Source organism: Leucopleurus acutus, assembly GCF_964270905.1.
Source record: "Leucopleurus acutus genome assembly, chromosome: 15".
Lineage (NCBI taxonomy): Eukaryota > Metazoa > Chordata > Mammalia > Artiodactyla > Delphinidae > Leucopleurus > Leucopleurus acutus.
In genome coordinates, this window is record NC_139157.1 from 30,765,150 (window position 1) to 30,783,580 (window position 18,431).

The 18,431-nt window shown below is 37.5% G+C and overlaps 1 protein-coding gene across 1 annotated transcript; it reads left to right on the forward strand.

Moving 5' to 3' along the window:
• Positions 1-705: 705 nt before the first annotated feature.
• On the forward strand, positions 706-849 carry LOC309971942 (short transmembrane mitochondrial protein 1-like; the record flags this gene model as incomplete). Its single annotated transcript, XM_082855379.1, has 1 exon — positions 706-849. One exon carries the CDS (start codon positions 706-708, stop codon positions 847-849), a length of 144 nt encoding a protein of 47 aa, XP_082711505.1.
• Between the last annotated feature and the right edge of the window lie 17,582 nt (positions 850-18,431).

Here is an 18,431-nt window from a genome sequence, read left to right on the forward strand (position 1 = left end):
ACAGGCCTGAGCTCCACTGTGAGGCCACATGTAATTGATGGTAAAGACTAGAATAGCCTTGCTGGACTTGACTCTAGAAGACTATGTATATTTATTTATTAAACTTTGATTCCATGACAAAAAGACTGTGTTTGATTTCTTCAGAAGGACTTGGCTAGCTGAGGGAATCCTGACACAAAGGAAACTCAAACTACATGAAGCAAAACAAACACATACGGTGTGGCTCTCCTCATTAATCAATTGCATGAAGATGAAACCCTGATAGTGAGTAATTTACTGGGGCAAAGACCATGTCTCATTCATTTTTTATTTCCCAGCATCTAATCATAGTGTCTGGCATATGGTAGGCATTCTGTAAACATTCAGTGAACTGAACTGGACTGTGTTGTTTCATATCCCCACTGCTGGTCTCCTTTCATCCGGGTAAAAACTGTACTTGACCTTGGCTCAGCCTTCACTTCCTCAGAAAGATCCTCCCTGACGTCCCCAACTTGACCCATTCCCCCTAGTATTTACAGTTATATTATTACGCACTCTCCTTCAAAGCACCTATCACAACTATAATTTTATATTTATTTACAAGGCTCTTTGAGATAAACAATAGAAACCATAAACAATAAAGTCAAAGGAGGCATCATGCCGGGTGAGGCAGCCTCGGATGGCCCACGGAGCTGCAGCTGCCCTTCGAGCCCTCCTTGCCGACACATGCTCCAGTTCCTGCTTAGATTTACTCTTGGCAACGTGGTGGGAAAGTATCTGGCTCAGAGCTATGACATACCAAACCTGGCTAAAAAACTTGAAGAAATTGAAAAGGACGTGGACACCAAGAAGAAACCCCCTAGTTCATGAGGCCGACTCCAGCACTGCCTCCTGGATAAACTGATTCTACTGTTCTTGAGGGCCTCCTTTACCATCTGAACCAAAAGCTTTTGTTTTCATCTCCAGCCTCAGCAATTTTCTTCTTTGCTAGACCCTGTATTGCCTTACAGCACAAATGGGGCCACAAGTTAAGAACAACCCTTACTTTTCAAACATCCTCACTTCTTCCCTTCCTACTTCTGGCCACTTGGGAGGTCCCGAGAATGGAATTATGGTGCTAGATTAGTAAACATGACCTTAAATTAGCAGTCTCTCCCTTATTCTTTTGGATTTCTACTACCGTTTTCAAAAGAAAAATTGATGAGTTTTGTAGAGCTGATGAGATATAAATAATGCTGATTTCACAGTCTAGCAATTATGTTGGGTGTTTAAACCTTTGGTACTAAATTATGTTGTTTCAAAGTAGTAATTAAAATGAAAATCTAGAAGCCAGTTTCTGGTGAATTATCCACTAATTTTATGTTGTTGTCAGGAAGCTCCATAGTTGCTAATTTAATCAATAAATCAATTTGCTATTCATTAACCAAGAAACTCTGTTCTGAGAACCCTATCAGGAACTGGAGAATTTTAAAGTATTTAAAGTAATGGCCTTTGTCCTCAGTAGAATTCATAGTCTAGTATGCATATTTTTTCTTAATGATGCATTTGATCTGGCTCTATTCTCTCATAAGAATCATACTTATTTCATGGGATTACAGGCGCATTTGACACTACATGGTAGATAAATGAGAAGTTGTCTATAAAGGAAATTTCATGCCTTTTTACATTAAAAAAATGTATTTACATTATAACTTATAGTGATTCTCATAAGAAGACTTTGTGTTTTTCTTTCTGCAACCATAAATTACTCTTGTAATTTTTCAAATGTATAATAGTCCATAATTATTTTTAATTGAAAAAAAGTTTAAATACATAACTTTCCCCCTGGGTCAATACAAAGTGATCTGTGTTGTCCCCCAGCTCCTACTTCCTCTTCCTGGATTCAGGCACTCACTAGTTTCCTATATCCTTTTGTGAAAGATTTCGTGCCTGAACAAACACATGTATGGGGGTGTTTTATACAAATGATAGCAAACTATATATGGTGTTTTCCCCAGTGGAGGTCATTCCATATCCGTAGGTAAGGAACAAAGAACCTCTTTCTTTTTTTGGCTACATAAGGTTCTACTAAATGAATATACCATAATTTATTTAATCTGCTTACATATCTGTGCAGGGGGATAGCTCCAAGCTAAAGTCCTGGAAGTGTAATTTGCACTAAATATAAATAAAGGCCCATTTCATTGGATGTTTTGTTCCAGAGGGCTAATGGGCAGCTTCACTGATGATGCCATTTCTGACATTTTAGCAGAATTAGTAAACTGGAAGAATGGTTTAGAGACCTTTTTTTCAGACACTGATGCCACTGATACTAAATGTGGTTATAAAATGAAGTGATTCTACCTCTCTTTGAAAACCTGGATCTTTCATACATGGAGATAAGTTTTGTCCCTGCCAGGTTGTACTCTGTGCGTGAGACAGGTTAGGATCATATTATGGTTTGGCTTCTCCCTTGCAGTGTGATCAGGGGCAGGCAGCTTAGTTTTCTGAAACTGTTGTGTTCTCTGTAAGGTATGGATGCAATATCTACCTCATAGGGCTTCCATGAGAAACAGTTGAAATAATGTATGTGATGTGTAGCACAGTGCTGTGCAAATTGTCCAATAAATAGCATATATTAGTCCAAAAAATTTAAAAAGTAAAAAAATAAAGTCAAAGGAGGCAAGAACTGTGTCTTTTCGTTTTCCGCTCATGCAGTAAATATTGTTTTTGTTGGCTCTCAGTAAATATTTGTTAAAGTAGTGAACCAAGAACCCATAATTTCATGGTTTCCTCTCATTCTAATAATACTCACAAGGCCTCAAATAATATGAAATAAATTATCCAGCACACATTCACATAATAGTTAGAGCTGGGAAAGTAAGTTTGTGCCACAGGCCATCCAGTTAGGAAGAATTCTGATAAGGCAAAGGAAAAATGCAAACATCTTTCATTATAGCCAGAAGTACACCAACCTGGAAAATGCCATAGAAATTTTTGTGGAGAAATTTTTCTTCTTTTATAGGCATCTCAGTTGTTTTATTTAAAAAAAAGAAGAGGAAAATAAAGCATAATCCATTAAGTTTAACCACTAAAGGTCAAAAACTCCCAAATATTGTCAGTTGCATATGACCCAACCTAGCAGACTATGTATATTTACATAGTTTAGTTTATCACATGTGAGCAGTTTATCTATAGTATTGTTTTCTGTATCTTGGAAGTAAAAAAAAAAGAAATACTGTCCTGATCCAAAATACAGTACTAAAGAAATATGAAATGTGGTAAATGACAAAGTTCTTTTCTGGTTAGAGAAAAAGAAAAAGCAGAAACTGAAACTTGGTCACGTTTAATCTAATATCTGAACACTTATAATAAACCAATGTATCCAATTTTTCCAATCAACAACTTCAGTAAAATTCCAAAAAAATGATTAAGGCAAAAAAAAAAAAACATCCTAGGAGGCTATTGATTTAATTCAGTTGGACCATAGTTTTGAAGCAACTCCTGTGTGTCAGGCAGTGTACTCAGCACAAAGGATGCAGCCATGAAAGACACAGATACAGTCCCTGCCCTCAGGAATTTACAAGCACTGAAGGAGTCCCCAGTCTGTATCTCAACCCTTCACAACAGTGCTATCTTCTTCCAATTCTTTGGGGGAAACTCCTGGCCTCAGGCAGGTCCACAAGGAATGTTCTCCTTCCCCTAAGGGGAATTACTTCTCTTCACTTAGCCTGAATTCTTAGGAACAGTGCTATGTACCAAATCAAGTTGCAATAAATATTCTTAGGATAAATGAAAGAAGAAATTAACTAATCACCCAACTGATATGAGAGGGAGCTGTGTAAATGAGGAGTTGGACAAGAATACCCATGGCTTGCTTTCCACAAAGTTCAGGTTTTCTGGCTTGACTCTGATCTTTTACCTGATCCTGAGACAAAGAAGACATTTTTATGGCTGATTTAAGTTAGCCTTACCTAAAAGTAAACGTTCAATTTTCTTCTTTAACCATGTAATATGTGCACCAAATAACTCTGGCTCTTACAAGGTAGAAGAATCTCAGTTCTGTCACTGTGTGACTTCAGAAAAATTACAAACTCTCCCTGTGCCCATTTTTACATCTGTAAAATGTTGGTAATCATGTAGTAAATTTGTGAGGATTAAATAAGGCAATAGTTCTAAAGCGCTTGGCACGGTACCAAGCATAAGGTAAGCTCTCGGCCAGTATTGGTATTATATTATGCATGACTTGTAGCATTATTATCTCTCTTTCCATGTATTTTTTATTGGAGAAATCAAGGTACTGGTTAGATTGAAGAGCTCTGGTTAAAAGGCTCAAAAAAAGATCCAGTACCTCCATTTAATCATTCTACAAATATTTATTGAGCTTCTGCAAGGCATCAGGGTTGACCAGCTCCCAGAATCAAATGGGTGACTTACTGGGGGCTTGGAAGGGAGAAGGCAGAACTGTGGAAGAAAAAGTATACCGTAAGTTAATGGGCCCAAACTAAGCTCCAAATCCTGAAGACAGAGAGCATAAATAAAAGGGGTCAGGCACAGAAGTGAACCTCAGAGTCCTTGGGCAGCATTAAGTCTTAGAAAATTGTATTAACCTTTAACAAGAGAAGAGTCCAAGGTTGGAGAACTTTCTTACCCATGACTGGCCCCTACCTAATCTAGAATGCTAAAAAACATTCCCCATCTTAAATGATCTTAAATATTATCAGAGATGGTTTTTTGTGTTAATTTCCATCATAAAAAATCAAGAGAGAGAACACAGTTATCTTGCCAAGAACTGGAGGGCTATGCAGAAATGGAAGTCTAGTAATGAGCTAAGGATGAAAATCCAGCCTGGTGAGGAACAATGAGGATAATTTCCAAATATGTTGAGTAATAAAATGGGAAAATAAAAGCAGTTCCTCAGACTGAAGACCTATATCCCAGGTTTGTTCAAGGCTGGACTTAAAGAGACTGAAGTCTGCAGGGGAAGAGGAGCTGTGAATTATCTAAGAATCCCCAACTTCTCTGCAGTGTCATGATTTGCTGATTGATCTCTACCAACTACATATCTGGTTTCCACAATGTTCATTGTGAAATGCCAGAATCATCCTGCTAAAAATACACAAGACTCAGAAAACCACATTCATGGACTCAAAATGTCTTGTGGTTTTTTGTTGTGGTTTTTTTTTTGCACTAGAACAGAGATTAGGAGAGGAGGAGATGGCTTGAGACATGTCAGAACTGTGCGGTGAAGGCTATTTGCAAACTAACATTCATACTTTTACAGATGCTGGAAGAATATGTGACATGCCTGTGTCAGAGACAATTGACTTTATTCCTCTCAGCAGTAGCGGTAGCCAGAATATCATTATTTTCTTGCACTAGTTCCCAGAGAGCCAATTCCCATAGGGCAACACAAAGAGGGTCAGGTGACACCTGTACATACAATAAGCATTATAGGAGAAGGACCCTGAGCTTAGGGAACCTGAATCTTTTATACTGGACAGTAAGCATGCCTGCCTTTTGCTCTGAAGGGAGACACTATCTACATCTTCTAAGGCTGTTCACTGCACAAACATTCTGGAAATAATAGAGTGGAATAAAGTTAGTTACTTCCTTTGCTCATAAGACAGGGAGAAATGTGAGACTCCAAGACACTCCAAGAATTGTCTCCCAATATGACCTTGACACTAGGAGTATTCACAGAACATGCTTTAGTGCTTGGCGTCCTGTTGGTCCACACCTTAAATAACTGTGGATCTGCAAAGTCCTTTCTGATTCAGGATGTCATCTAATCTGAACAAACCATTATTGCACATTCCCAAGAACATTTTCCTGAGCTTGTCAAACCACTTATGGGTATTCATTTCCTCTTTATTAAGGTCAGCACAAATTTCTAAAACTATTGTTTTTTACCATTTCCCAAAAGGATTTAGGGATTCATATTGTAAAAGGCTTCTGCAAAGTAGAACATCTCTCTTCCACTAGCGCTAGAACAGTAGTCAAAATATAGTCTATACCTATCATGGATTTAAGGTAGGCATAGTCCTACTTTATACTATGAAAACATTTCAATAATAACAATGCTCCTAGCATCCACCTACCATTCCACCCAAGCTTCCTAAGTAAGGGTGTCAACACTGAAGAGTAGCAAAGGCATGAGTCCTGGCTTTAAAGCTTACTAGCTATTGCCTTGGGTGAGTCACTTCATCTACCTTAGTCTCCTTATTGTGAAATAGGTGTAATAATACTCACTCTCCGTACCTCACACAATTTTTGAGAAAATCAAATGACTTAACATCTGTGAAAGCATTTTATGATCAAGAAAAAAATCTTAGCCTCAGAAACTGGGTCATCATAGTATCAATATACTAGGCAGAGTTGTGGTGTAATCAGTTCTTTGCAATTGGATTCATGTGTTATTGGGTATACAGAGGAAATCTCTTTATCATCAAGGATTTGTGGGGGAGGGGAAGGGATGAGGCTGTTGGGTGAAAAAGGTAGGGGGTGGGAGGGAACCCAATGTTATTTCTAGGTCAGAAGCCATTTCCAAATATATAACATAGCCAAGGTTTTATGATACCAAGCATTGGCTTTTGGTTAATTTTTAGTTGAGAATCAGTGAATAGAAAGAAATAAAATATACTATCCACTTTTCATTAATATCTTCATTAATCTGCCTTCCACGTTTTTGTCTTTTTCCAAGACACCAGTAAGACTACTGTCAGAGTATGTTATTTTCCCCCAACAGTGTCAGGGTAGGCTACAAGCAATGCACAAAAGTCTCAAGAAAAAATAGTTTAAAACCCATAAAAGATGGATTGCAACCGAAACAGTTCTCATGCTGCAAATTATGAAGACTTGGATCAAAAATTCTGCTCTCTGCCTAATTTTCCAGAAATGGAAAACCTTATAGACTTTTAATATAGTAAAAAGGCACAGAACACAAGCACTGACAGATCAAAAGTGGGAAGCAAAGAAAACAGGATAAAGTAAAAGGGACAGAGATCTGCTACTGATCCAAATAGTTTTGAAATAAAAACTAGAATAAAAATGAAAAAAAAAAAACTAAAACATGAAAATACACTCTTAAGACGTTGCATTATTTCCTTTAGGAAGAAAACTTGATATAGATTATTTCTACTCCCTAAGATCTTGTACTCTGTTCTCTTTTCAGAAGTTGTCAAATTTTGGTAAAGATACAACTTAAAGGAAATAGATTTTCCATTAAGGTTAACAAAAGCATCTCTCAGTTCCCTAAGTTCCCTTGAAAATGCAAATGCTTTGAATCAGCAATGGAATTAGATATGTCTAAGTATGTTTCTAGTAGCATCCAATAGTCTAGAAAAAAGCAATCCATAGAGCTTCCAAGTATGAAGTCTCTTTCTGGAGAATAGTGAGTTCAGAAGTCAGTTTGTGTACCATGTGTCTTTTATGTTCTATTCTGTTTCCATTCTCTCTTAGCTTATTTTGACCTGTCTTCTAGTTCATCAATAATGTGTTCACCTGGCTGTTCAAAACATCCAAAGTTTTTAATATTAAATATTGTATTTTTCAGCTCAAGAAGGTCCATTTGATTAATTTATATGGATTCCAATTCTCTGTTGAAGTTATATTTTCATCTGTTTTGTACATCATTTTCTCCATTTTCTTGATCAGATTTACCATAGTTATTTTAAAGTCCCTATCTGATAATAGCAATATCTAAATCATGTATGGGTTTATTTTCTTTTTTCTCTTGGGTTTTGGTCATTATTTTTTGTCTGGCTTTAAAGCATATCTTGTAATTTATTTATTTATTTTTTTGTTTGCGGTACACGGGCCTCTCACTGCTGTGGCCTCTCCTGCTGCGGAGCACAGGCTCCGGACCTGCAGGCCCAGCGGCCATGGCTCACGGGCCCAGCCGCTCCGTGACACATGGGATCTTCCCGGACCGGGGCACGAACCCGTGTCCCGTGTCCCCTGCATCGGCAGGTGGACTCCCAACCACTGCTCCACCAGGGAAGCCCGACATCTTGTAATTTTTTATTGACTGCTGAGTATCACAGAGACTCTGATATGGTCCTTAAAAGAGAGTTAAAGGGTTTTCTGAAATTCAGGGAAAAAATGCTGGTAGATCAACTGATCCTGTCTAAGCTTGATTTAAAGCTCTGCTGTATTTCATTTTTCCTAGGGTAAGGTCCCTACTCCTAGGGCTTGACCGACAGGGTCTCCACTGAGATTCTGAGGTCGTTTACCAACGCCCCTGTACTTGAATTCCTATCTCTCTCCCTGGTGTCATGAGGCTAAAATACCCCCAGAGATCTGTTGTTTAGCCATTCAGATGTCCTTTTGTGCTACATTTCTTGAGGTCTTTGTCCTGCTTATGTACAGACTAGTAGTTGACAACTGACTTGAACAGAATTTATATGGAGATATTTGGGCTACTTTTCTGAGGCTTACTCCCTTCCAGAAATTTTCCCCTCTAGTTCTAGCCACTTTGTTTGCCCCAAAGTCTGATATCATTCTCCTTAGTCCAATAACAATTGCCACTTTCTTTTTTTTTTTTTTTTTTTTTTTTTTTTGCGGTACACGGGCCTCTCACTGTTGTGGCCTCTCCCGTTGTGGAGCACAGGCTCCGGAAGCGCAGGCTCAGCGGCCATGGCTCACGGGCCCAGCCGCTCCGCGGCATGTGGGATCTTCCCAGACCGGGGCACGAACCCGTGTCCCCTGCATCGGCAGGCAGACTCCCAACCACTGTGCCACCAGGGAAGCCCGCCACTTTCTTCTTATACTTCATTTACCTGTGCTAAAATTTAGACAATGCTCTCATAGGGGTAGCCAGGGAGAATTTAAGTGCAGCCAATGTGCTTCTCTTCCTTCAAGGATCAGAACCACCCTTGCGTCCCGACTATGTCAGTTGCTCTCCAATGTCTTCAATCTATTATCTTACATATTCTGTCCAGCTTTTTTAGTTATTTATTGCAGGAAGGTTTGTCCATTACAAATGACTCCATCATGGAAACTAAAGTCTACAGTACAAACGTTATTACAGAGAACGCTTAGTGCGGTAAGCTTTCAGGTAGAAGCAAGCACAGATACATGGATCAGGATACAAAAGAGAACCAGATACCCTCCTTAAGGTTGGTAGAGCAGTAAACATTGTTCGACATGGTAGAATAAAGTAAGGGAGGATTCACTGTATGGTGGGCAGCCTACTATGATAGCAAGCAATAGAGAAATTCTGATTTACTGTAACAATCAAAAATAAGCACAATTCAACATCGAGGTAGCGACAGTCAGGTGAGCACTTGTAACAGGGGCTAGGTGATCCTCAAAATTCTGAACTTTAATATGAACAAGGCTTCTAGAAGGCAAGGAATCCCGAAGTAAGGCCTAGCATAGTTGCACGGGTCTCTGGTGCCATTAATTTTCCCTGCCAAAGGAAGTCTTTGATTTTGTCTTGATCATGGCTAATCGATCAAGCTTAATCATTGAGAGGAACCACTCTAGGCTTAAAGCAACTTTGACTAGTTAGAATAAACAGCGACCTTGGCCATCAGTAATTACATAAGGAGATATATTTCTATCAGGAGATCTATACTCCATTACCACCTGTTCAGGTTCCAGTGTAGGATTAGACTACAAGAAAGAACCCTCCATCCTCAGCATTATTCAACTTCATCAGTGACCTAACCATCCAACGGAGATCAGGGGGCATCCAGCCCATGGGATTTGTGACTCACAGCAATAACTAAATTACTTACTTAATAAAAAAAATCATTAAAAATAAAGTAACTTTTTTTGCTTTAAAAAAGTCTAAATAAAAATATAAATTAATAAAAATTAATCGAAATCCTGCCTTTCCTTCCAGTATATAAGTATTGCATTTACCATGAACAGAGCATTATATAATGATTAATATTTAATGTTTAAAGAATTAATATTTTTCACACAATTTTTACTTTCTAGCTAAGCCACTACAAGAGACACAGTATTTATTTATGCATCTCTCTCTACATTCCTCTTCTACCTATGAGGGAAAAGATGGCGTTTTCATCAACTTCATATTCCCAGGGTGTAATATGGCGCCCAGTAGGTGCACAGAGCAGGTGATTAGCAGATATTAATGAGTTAATCAATTAAACATTAATTGGGATGGATTTGCACTGATCCAAGGACATGCCCGTCATGCTGATATCAAGCTAAATGGACTTTCTGTCAGTACAACTCTATAATAAAAGTGGAGAAGAGAAAAGGATCTGGATTGTTAAAGGGCTCTAATTTATAGATCCTTTACTAGGAAGGATATAGGGTAAAATCAAAAGAGGAGAGGGTATTTATTCAAGAACTGGCTCCGCCACTGTCTGTCTGAAAGTGTGTCTTTGAGTAAGGCGCACATTGCCTACGGAGTCAGTTTCCTCACCTGTTGAAGGGGAGGTGCGCTCACGGGCTTTGCAGAGTTCTGCAGAAGCGGTGAGTCCAGCTCCAACCCCCTCTCTTGAAACAACTATAGCTGCTCCTCCTGGTTTTCATAGGTTACATTTTTGTAATTAGGTGCCATGGTGAGAAGCTTGAAAAGCATAAGACCGCATGATCAGAAGTGTTTTCTTCCAACCTTACCAGTTTCTAATTCTATATATATTTAACTGGCTGAGAAAAAAAAAAAAAGAAGTGTCAGTTTCTCTAATCAGAACCAAAAATTAAACTACTACTTTCACAGTGCTTACTTTTGGTAGATTTTCTAAAACAAACTCCCAAGACTTTTATAATTTTTAAACTCATATACTTAGTGAATATTTAATCCATGTCTTAAATACATTTACCCAGAATTCCTGACAGTGCTTATTCTGAGAAGTAATGCCACATCTAAAGGGACTTCTTAGTCTATTTAACAAATATTTCTTTAGAAGAAAGCCTGAGTTTCAAAGCAAGATAATTTAATTTAGTAACTAAGCTGCTAATTTACCTTGTTTATAAAATGTTTACTAATTGAAAACATTATTCTTCTGTTTCTCATTCAATGGCCCTTACCGTGAACTAACAATGCTTATGAGATCACTGGAGCACTGAGAAGCCCCTCTCCAGAAAGTGAATTTCCCCTTGATCCCTAATTTTTTTAGTTTTTTAATTGGGGAAAATGAATCTTTCATCTTCCTTGGTAATATTAATTATTAAAGTAAATATAAAGTCTCTAACATGTGGGGAGCACTTAGTATATACATCAATGCTATTATAAATACTTTAAATAAACTATACTTCATTGAATTCTCACAACAACCCCCCAAAGGTAGGTTTTGCTATGCTCTCCATCTTCCAAAGGGGCAGCTGAGACACAAGCTCTCACACTTAGTGAGGGGCAGAACAAGCCCCACCCAAGTGCCTGACTCCTGAGCCCAAGTCTGGAGCCTCATTGCTGCATGTCAGCAGCCACTGCAGGGCATTAACATCCTGGGAATGAAATAAACCAGGTTGCTGAAAATTACTAAAACAACAGCCTTAATTTAGAATTCATGTTATTCTTTTCCATTTATTTTTATTTTCCTCAGAATATATTTCCCCATAGTAAATTAAATAAGATAGGATGAAGTAATGAGAAAAAAACAAAACAATGGAGATGGAGCTAAAGTCAGCAAACCTGTCCTTAGCACCAGTTCTGCCACTAACTGGTTATGTGGCTTTGGACAAGTCTTTAAATATCTATTCCAAGCCTTAAGGGGAAAAAAAAACAACTCTAATTTAACCTACCTAAAATTCATGAGGTTTTTAGGGAGCCATATCAATGGTATTACTAATCACCAAAACATGTGTGATAATTATTATTATTAAAGGAATAACTGCAAACAATAGGCATGCTTTACTCTATTATACAATCCTAAACTGAGCTTAAAAAAAAAATTCTAAGTTTAAAAATGGTTTCCTTTGTTTCGTGGGACTTTTCCTAAAGATAACAGTAAAACTGTCACTATTTCCTGTAAGACTCTTCATTACTCTGCAACTTCCTGAAGATGAACCACATTAAATAAACCCTAGAGACGCCACAGTTAGAAGACATGGTACTTAGCAAACTCTAAGTTTATTCATTTTATAGAACAGATGCCTTGCCTTTTGTTTTTCAGAAAGAAAGAAATTTAAATTAAAAGCACATATTTTTTGATATATTTATGTCAAATAAAATCTAGTCTACAAGTGGAAATACTAAATAGTAAGATTTGGTCGGTATGTGATCTTATGGTGGAATTTCCACTGGGATTGTTCCTTTCTTTCATACCTTACCTTTTTCATAGCAGGAAGTCAAGCTCTGGCAGTGACTTCACCCTGTTACCTGAAAACAAAGACATGGTGTTATTTCCACAACAAGCTAAAAAGCAAACTCCTATTCTTAAATTTGCTAGTTGTATGTTCCAAGTTGAAATTACATTTCCATCATATTCAGGATTTGCCCATATAAAAATACCTGCTAACATCTTTATGTGTAGACGTTTTATAACATTTAGGTCAACTGAGCTTTAAATAAATCAACCCAGTAAAATGTGTAAGTTAAGTACTTTTAATGTCCTTCTTTAGGGGTGGGGAGTGGAGGCGGAAATTTGATCTTTGTATTTGCTTTTCAACTTTTGGCTAAACATATGCATCAAGAATTAGTCCACAAATTAAATGAGTATAAAATTAAAAGAACTACCAATTTTCAGTTGGTTTACTTTTGGTTTAATGTCCTAGGTCTTTTTTTTAAATACACAAAATTCACAAAACACTAACTCTACATTGTTTTACCCATTCAACTCCTGATTCAATTGTTGTTTCTCTTGATTGACTGTGAATAACAATCACCCCCCTTTGTAGCATTCAGACTCTCTACTTTGTAATGCTCTCAGTGAAAATGACTTCACCACTTCCAACCATATGTAAACACACCACATGAAAGACAAACTATTGACCCAAATAATCCCAAGAATGTAAGAGTAGATGTGGCTTAGAGTTTTGCGTAACTCCTGAAGTTTTAACTCCTGATACCCTACTTCGGGGTGAAGGGAAGAGAAATCTGACAAGGCTGGCTTAGTAGGTCTGTAACGTCCTGCTTTAATATCCAGCCATTTTCCACACTTTGTGACTGTCTGTAAGAATTCCAGGACTTACATAGAGTAGGAAATAGTTCCACAGATTAGTTATTGAAAAGGACTGCTCTATCTCCATGCCTTTGGGGTGCCAGTTGCCTCAAGAGCAGCTGGATCGCACCAAGCTTAATTCAATTCAAGTCAGCTCATACTTACTAATATGCAAAGTACCCTGCGAGGGCTGTGGAGAAAATTAAGACAAGCACAAGCTGGGACTAAGGCATTTCTAGGGAAAATAACACACTTCAGCGAATCTCATGAGACAAAAATCCACTTGTGCTAAGTCTTCCCCCTCATTTTGCATTTGTTTTAACTGCTCTTCCAAATTGCGTTCTGAGGATGAAGTGGCATCATTGCCTTCACCCAATCCAAGACTTGTGAGTTGTCTCTAACTTCCAAATGTGTAAAGGCACATGTCTGATTATAAAGCAAATTCTACTTTACACGTAGATTCTATTTATTCTCAAAAAGTTCTGGTGGGGATGGAAAACTCACAATCAAATAAATAAGGACATGCTAGTGGATTCCATTTTATTTGTTACAAACAACACTGCTAAGTTTTTGAAAAATATTTTAAACCTAATCAGTCTCCACTTGTAGCCTAAAGATAACAATCATTACTTATTTGATTTGAGAGTGTCAAAATAAATTTTTGAGTGTTATTTAAGTTAGTTATTTAAAAAGACAGTCTTTATTAAATCATACATTGAATAAACATCACCTCTTCATTAACAATTATATTTTAATTACTAGATACACAGTAAAAGTTTGCCGCAATAAAAAATGTACATACCCACATAATATGAATAGTTTATTAATGGTACTTTTCATCTTATATTTTATATCACATTTTTGTGACTTTTTAATTATTCTTCCTTGTTGACTCACATTTGTCTCCAAACTGTTATAACTGTGGCAGTTCTGTTTTTTCAGTTAGTTTTCTGAATGTGATACTTAAAAGCCAAATTGCCAATTCAAAGCCATATATCTGACAGCACCATCCTTAAAGATTATATTTGTTCTACAAACATTTACTCAACAAACTCTCATCAAGTGACATCTATAAACAAGGTATTGGGCTTGGTACTAGGGACCAAGAGGTGAATGACTCACTTCTGCTCTTGTGGAGCACCGTCTGGAGCAAATTGCCATAGAGTTAGAGAACACGGTTATGAAAGGATAAGCACCTAACCCAGTCTGGAATGCTAAAACAGAAGGTGACATGTGCGCTGAGAGTTGAAGGATCAGTAAGAGTTGGCCAGCCTGTAAAAGGCATAAAATCACCCTCAGACTAAAAGTTCTTAGTGAAGGGTCCTGTGAATGTACCCATTACTGAGTGGCTGAATGAATGAAAGAATGCTCTAGACAGTTTGAGCAAGTAATACTGGTTTCAGTCATGTTTGTTTCTTGGTAACATAAACATCTTCAATACTTTATAGTTATGGGATGTTCACTGTGTGCATAATGCCATATAGGAGTCATGGAGAATCACAAAAAAGAAGAAATATAATGTCTGCTCTCAAGAAAGATGCATTAATTCAACAAATGTTTGTTGTGCTTTGTGTTTTTTCCATATCCCTGGCGCTTTGCAGGTTGTAGAGAGAAAAAATAATAGATACTATTTAAAGCCAGAAGAGAAACAGAGCATAACAATAATTTCAGCATCACTAACTCTGAGTTTTGAGACTCTCTTAATCATTCCTTATCAATCTGCAAGTGTATTCTTAACATTCTCTAAGCCCTAAAAACGATTATAAAGCAATATATATGTTCCAAAGACTAGAGGACTAAAACTAATATATTCAACATTAGAGTAAAAGAAAGAATTTAGGATTGCAGTTCCTGCACTGTAGTCCCTTCCTTAATCCTTGCAGTTTATCCCCATGTTGGCTCACGTCCAAACAGCCCGTCTATTCTCTTCCATATATGTCACAGCATTCACAAAGTCAAGACTGTTCACACCATTCCTAAGGTCTGGAATGCCCTTGCTCATCCTTTAACCCAGCTTATATCCGTTAAAAGGTCACGCTGGGTTTTCCACATTGGTTACTTCTCCTTCCTCTTCACTTACAGAACACTTAACGCTATATCCTTCCATGACCACTTAATGACTCACCACTCACCCACTGACACTTGAGAAAGAGCTCTCAAGCCTCATAGCAAATGGCTCTATCATTATCTATACCTCAAAGTTCTTCAAAAGTGCTAATAAACTTTTGGGTCATGAAATATTACATCACACCAATCCTCCAGAGTTTTCAGTGTCGTGTGGTTACCATGTCAGAAAACTGTGAAGATCATGGGTTTACTGCTTAGTCCATGTGTAACTTGCTTCTGCAAATAGATCATAACCTCCTTGTAAGCAAGAACCAGATATCTTTTGATATCCCACTGTGTTTAAAACAATGTTGGAAATATATCAAATGCTCAAAATATTTGTGAATTATTTATTTCACTGAAAGGGAAACAATAACAAATGTCTGATTGAGTTTTAATTTAGAGCATTTGAACAAATTTATTAGCTTGGAAGAATTTTCCACTAATATCTTCTTATGCCTAAGGTTAGGCAATTTTGACAACTGCCTTAATTTTTAGAAAATGTGTCAGCCATCCAACCAGCAACTTTTCCTACATACCTTGTATCCAATTTTTTAGAGAATTTTTTACTTCAATAAATTATGTCTTGAATGAAATAAACACTGTATTCCCTACTATTCTGAAAACCACAAACTTACCAGATATGAATACATGAGCCTCAGATATTTTATTTATATGATCAATAAATAAATTGATAGAAGTACGCTATAATATAAATCACCATAGTTCCTAAAACCTTAGTAATTGTGAGTTTTATAGCTAAATATAGTATATTTATAGGCTATTTTAAAGTTCAAGCTAGTTCTCAAACTTTATATAAGGAATTCATTCAATGGCAGATTTGTTTGTACTCGATGCTGTGTGAGAGGTTATTCACAAATACTCAGAAATCAACTTCCAAGAAATACCTTAAATTACCTAAAAACTTTTTTTTTAAGTAGCAATTTTCCAGCAAGCTTCCCTATGATCTTTGATATCTTCAAACCAAAGGAATTTCTATACCTTTGCCATTCCAAAATTTTAGAACTTTTAGAAACCCTTTGCCCAAAAATGCCATAAAAATATGATCATTTTCTATGTATTCCATTATGTCTTTTTTTTTTAAAGGGGTGGGTTAGAAAGCATTGTTATATCCTAGTACTATGAAAGAATTAGGAAATGTTATAAGTAATTACATTAGAAAATATAAATGTGAAAGTAAAACTATTCCCTCTCTCACATTAGTGAAGTCTGTATCAGCTAGGACATTTTGGAGTACAATACCCAGAACCCATTAAAAAAAACGGGGCTGGACATACTGGTTCATGAAACTGATAAAACTGATTAAGTACCGAGAACCCAGGTTTTCTCTGCATCTCTACTCTGTATTTCACTTGCACTCCGCACATTGGTCTCCCAGAAACTACAGGTGCTCTTTTAATGCTTCCCAAATGTCTACAGCATCCCCAAACCTCACATCCTCACATGACCTTCCACTTCCCTCCAATGCTTATTCAGACAGGCTATCCTGATCAACTGGGATTGCAACGCTATATCTATATATCTTATTTCTAATGTGTGGGTTCTTTTAGACAGTAAAATAAGCTTAGAGATTGCAAGGGTTCTTAGACCCTATTCCAGTGAGTGTGTTGTATGTGTGTGTGTGTGTGTAGGCTTCCCCACATTAACAAACAATTCAGATTGAACAATGAAAGGGCTCAGTCTCATAAGACTGTCCTCCACTTCAGAGATCAGTTGCAAGGCCAGGCTGTTACCTGTCCTTTTGACTAACTGGTTATAAATCAAAGGTTCCCATGACCCCCTCCTTGCTTTCTATTAATTTGCTTGAACAGCTCTCAGAACTCAAGAGAAATACTTTACTTAACAGCCAGAAGGAAGAGACACATAGGGCAAGGTACACGGGAAGGCACGCTGAGCTCCATGCCCTCTCCAGGCACACCACCCCACTCCCCCAAACCTCCATGTGTTCACTGACCCGGAAGCTCTCCGAACCCTGTCCTTTTGTGTTTTTATGGAGGCTTCATCACATAGGCATGGTTGATTAAATCATGGGCCATTGGTAATTGATTCCACCTCCAGCCCCTCGCAGCTCCCCAGAGGTCTGGTATAATGGGGGCGTGAGGGGGGGAAGTGGACAGAAAGTTCCAACCCTCTAATCTCATGGTTGGTGCCAATGGCAACCAGCTCCATGCTTAGGTGCTTCCAAAAGTCACCTCATTCACATAACAAAAGACACCTTTATCGCTCTCAACACTTAGGAAATTTCAAGTGTTCTGAAAGCCGTGAGCCAGAAATGGCACAAAGACTGAGTATATATAAGAAATACATTTTGGTCATCTGAAGGACCAAATACATTTCTTATAAATCACAGTATCATGGAGGTCAAGATCAGCATTTTTTTTTTAATGGAATATAATCGATTTTAAAATACCAAAGCTATCACATATAGTAACGATAAATATTGTTTCCATAAATTTTTTATTCCACTGTGTGTGTATCTATAAGTATATATGTACTGGAACAAATATAAAACAAGCTCCTACTATAGTCAAAAGTTCATTTGGTGTAAACACACTTTACAGCTCCTCCAAGTGCAGGATATGCAAGATTAGTAAATTATAATGGCATGATTAGCATGATGAAACTACTTTACTGAAACTGACTGGAACAAAATAGGAAATGAAAAAGTTATAAGGGTGGGGTGGTGGGTAGTGATAAATAAGAATGGGGAAGATAGGAACCAGACAAAGGGATTTATCTTGGAAGCAATGGAAACCATGTGAAGGTTTTAAGCAGGTGAGTAAATACTTTGCAGTGATAGATTCTTCATGCAGCAGTGCAGGGAATAAATTGGAAAGGGCAAATAAGGCAGGTCAAAGACCAGTTAATAACAGAAAGACTAACGCAGTAATTCAGACAAAAGATGCCAATGGCATGATATGTTGGGAAGATATCATGAGAAGGTAGAGTCTACAGAGCTTTGGGACTGATTAAATATAAGAGGTGAAAGAGAAAAAAGAATATCAAACAATATACAGGCTTCAATATGGTGGTATGGTGGTTCCAATCACTAAGACTGGGAAACATTAAAGGGAGCAGATTTGGGGGTGGGGGCAATGAGTGTAGCTTTGAATATGCTTACTTTAAGGTCTGTGTAGGACATTCAGATTAATATCCTGTACATGGCACAAATGTTTCTGGTCGAGATCCAGAGAGCAGGGAACCATCAACAATGTGGCAATGGAAAAACATGTAAGTAAAAAGAGGACCAGGGACAAAAGACTA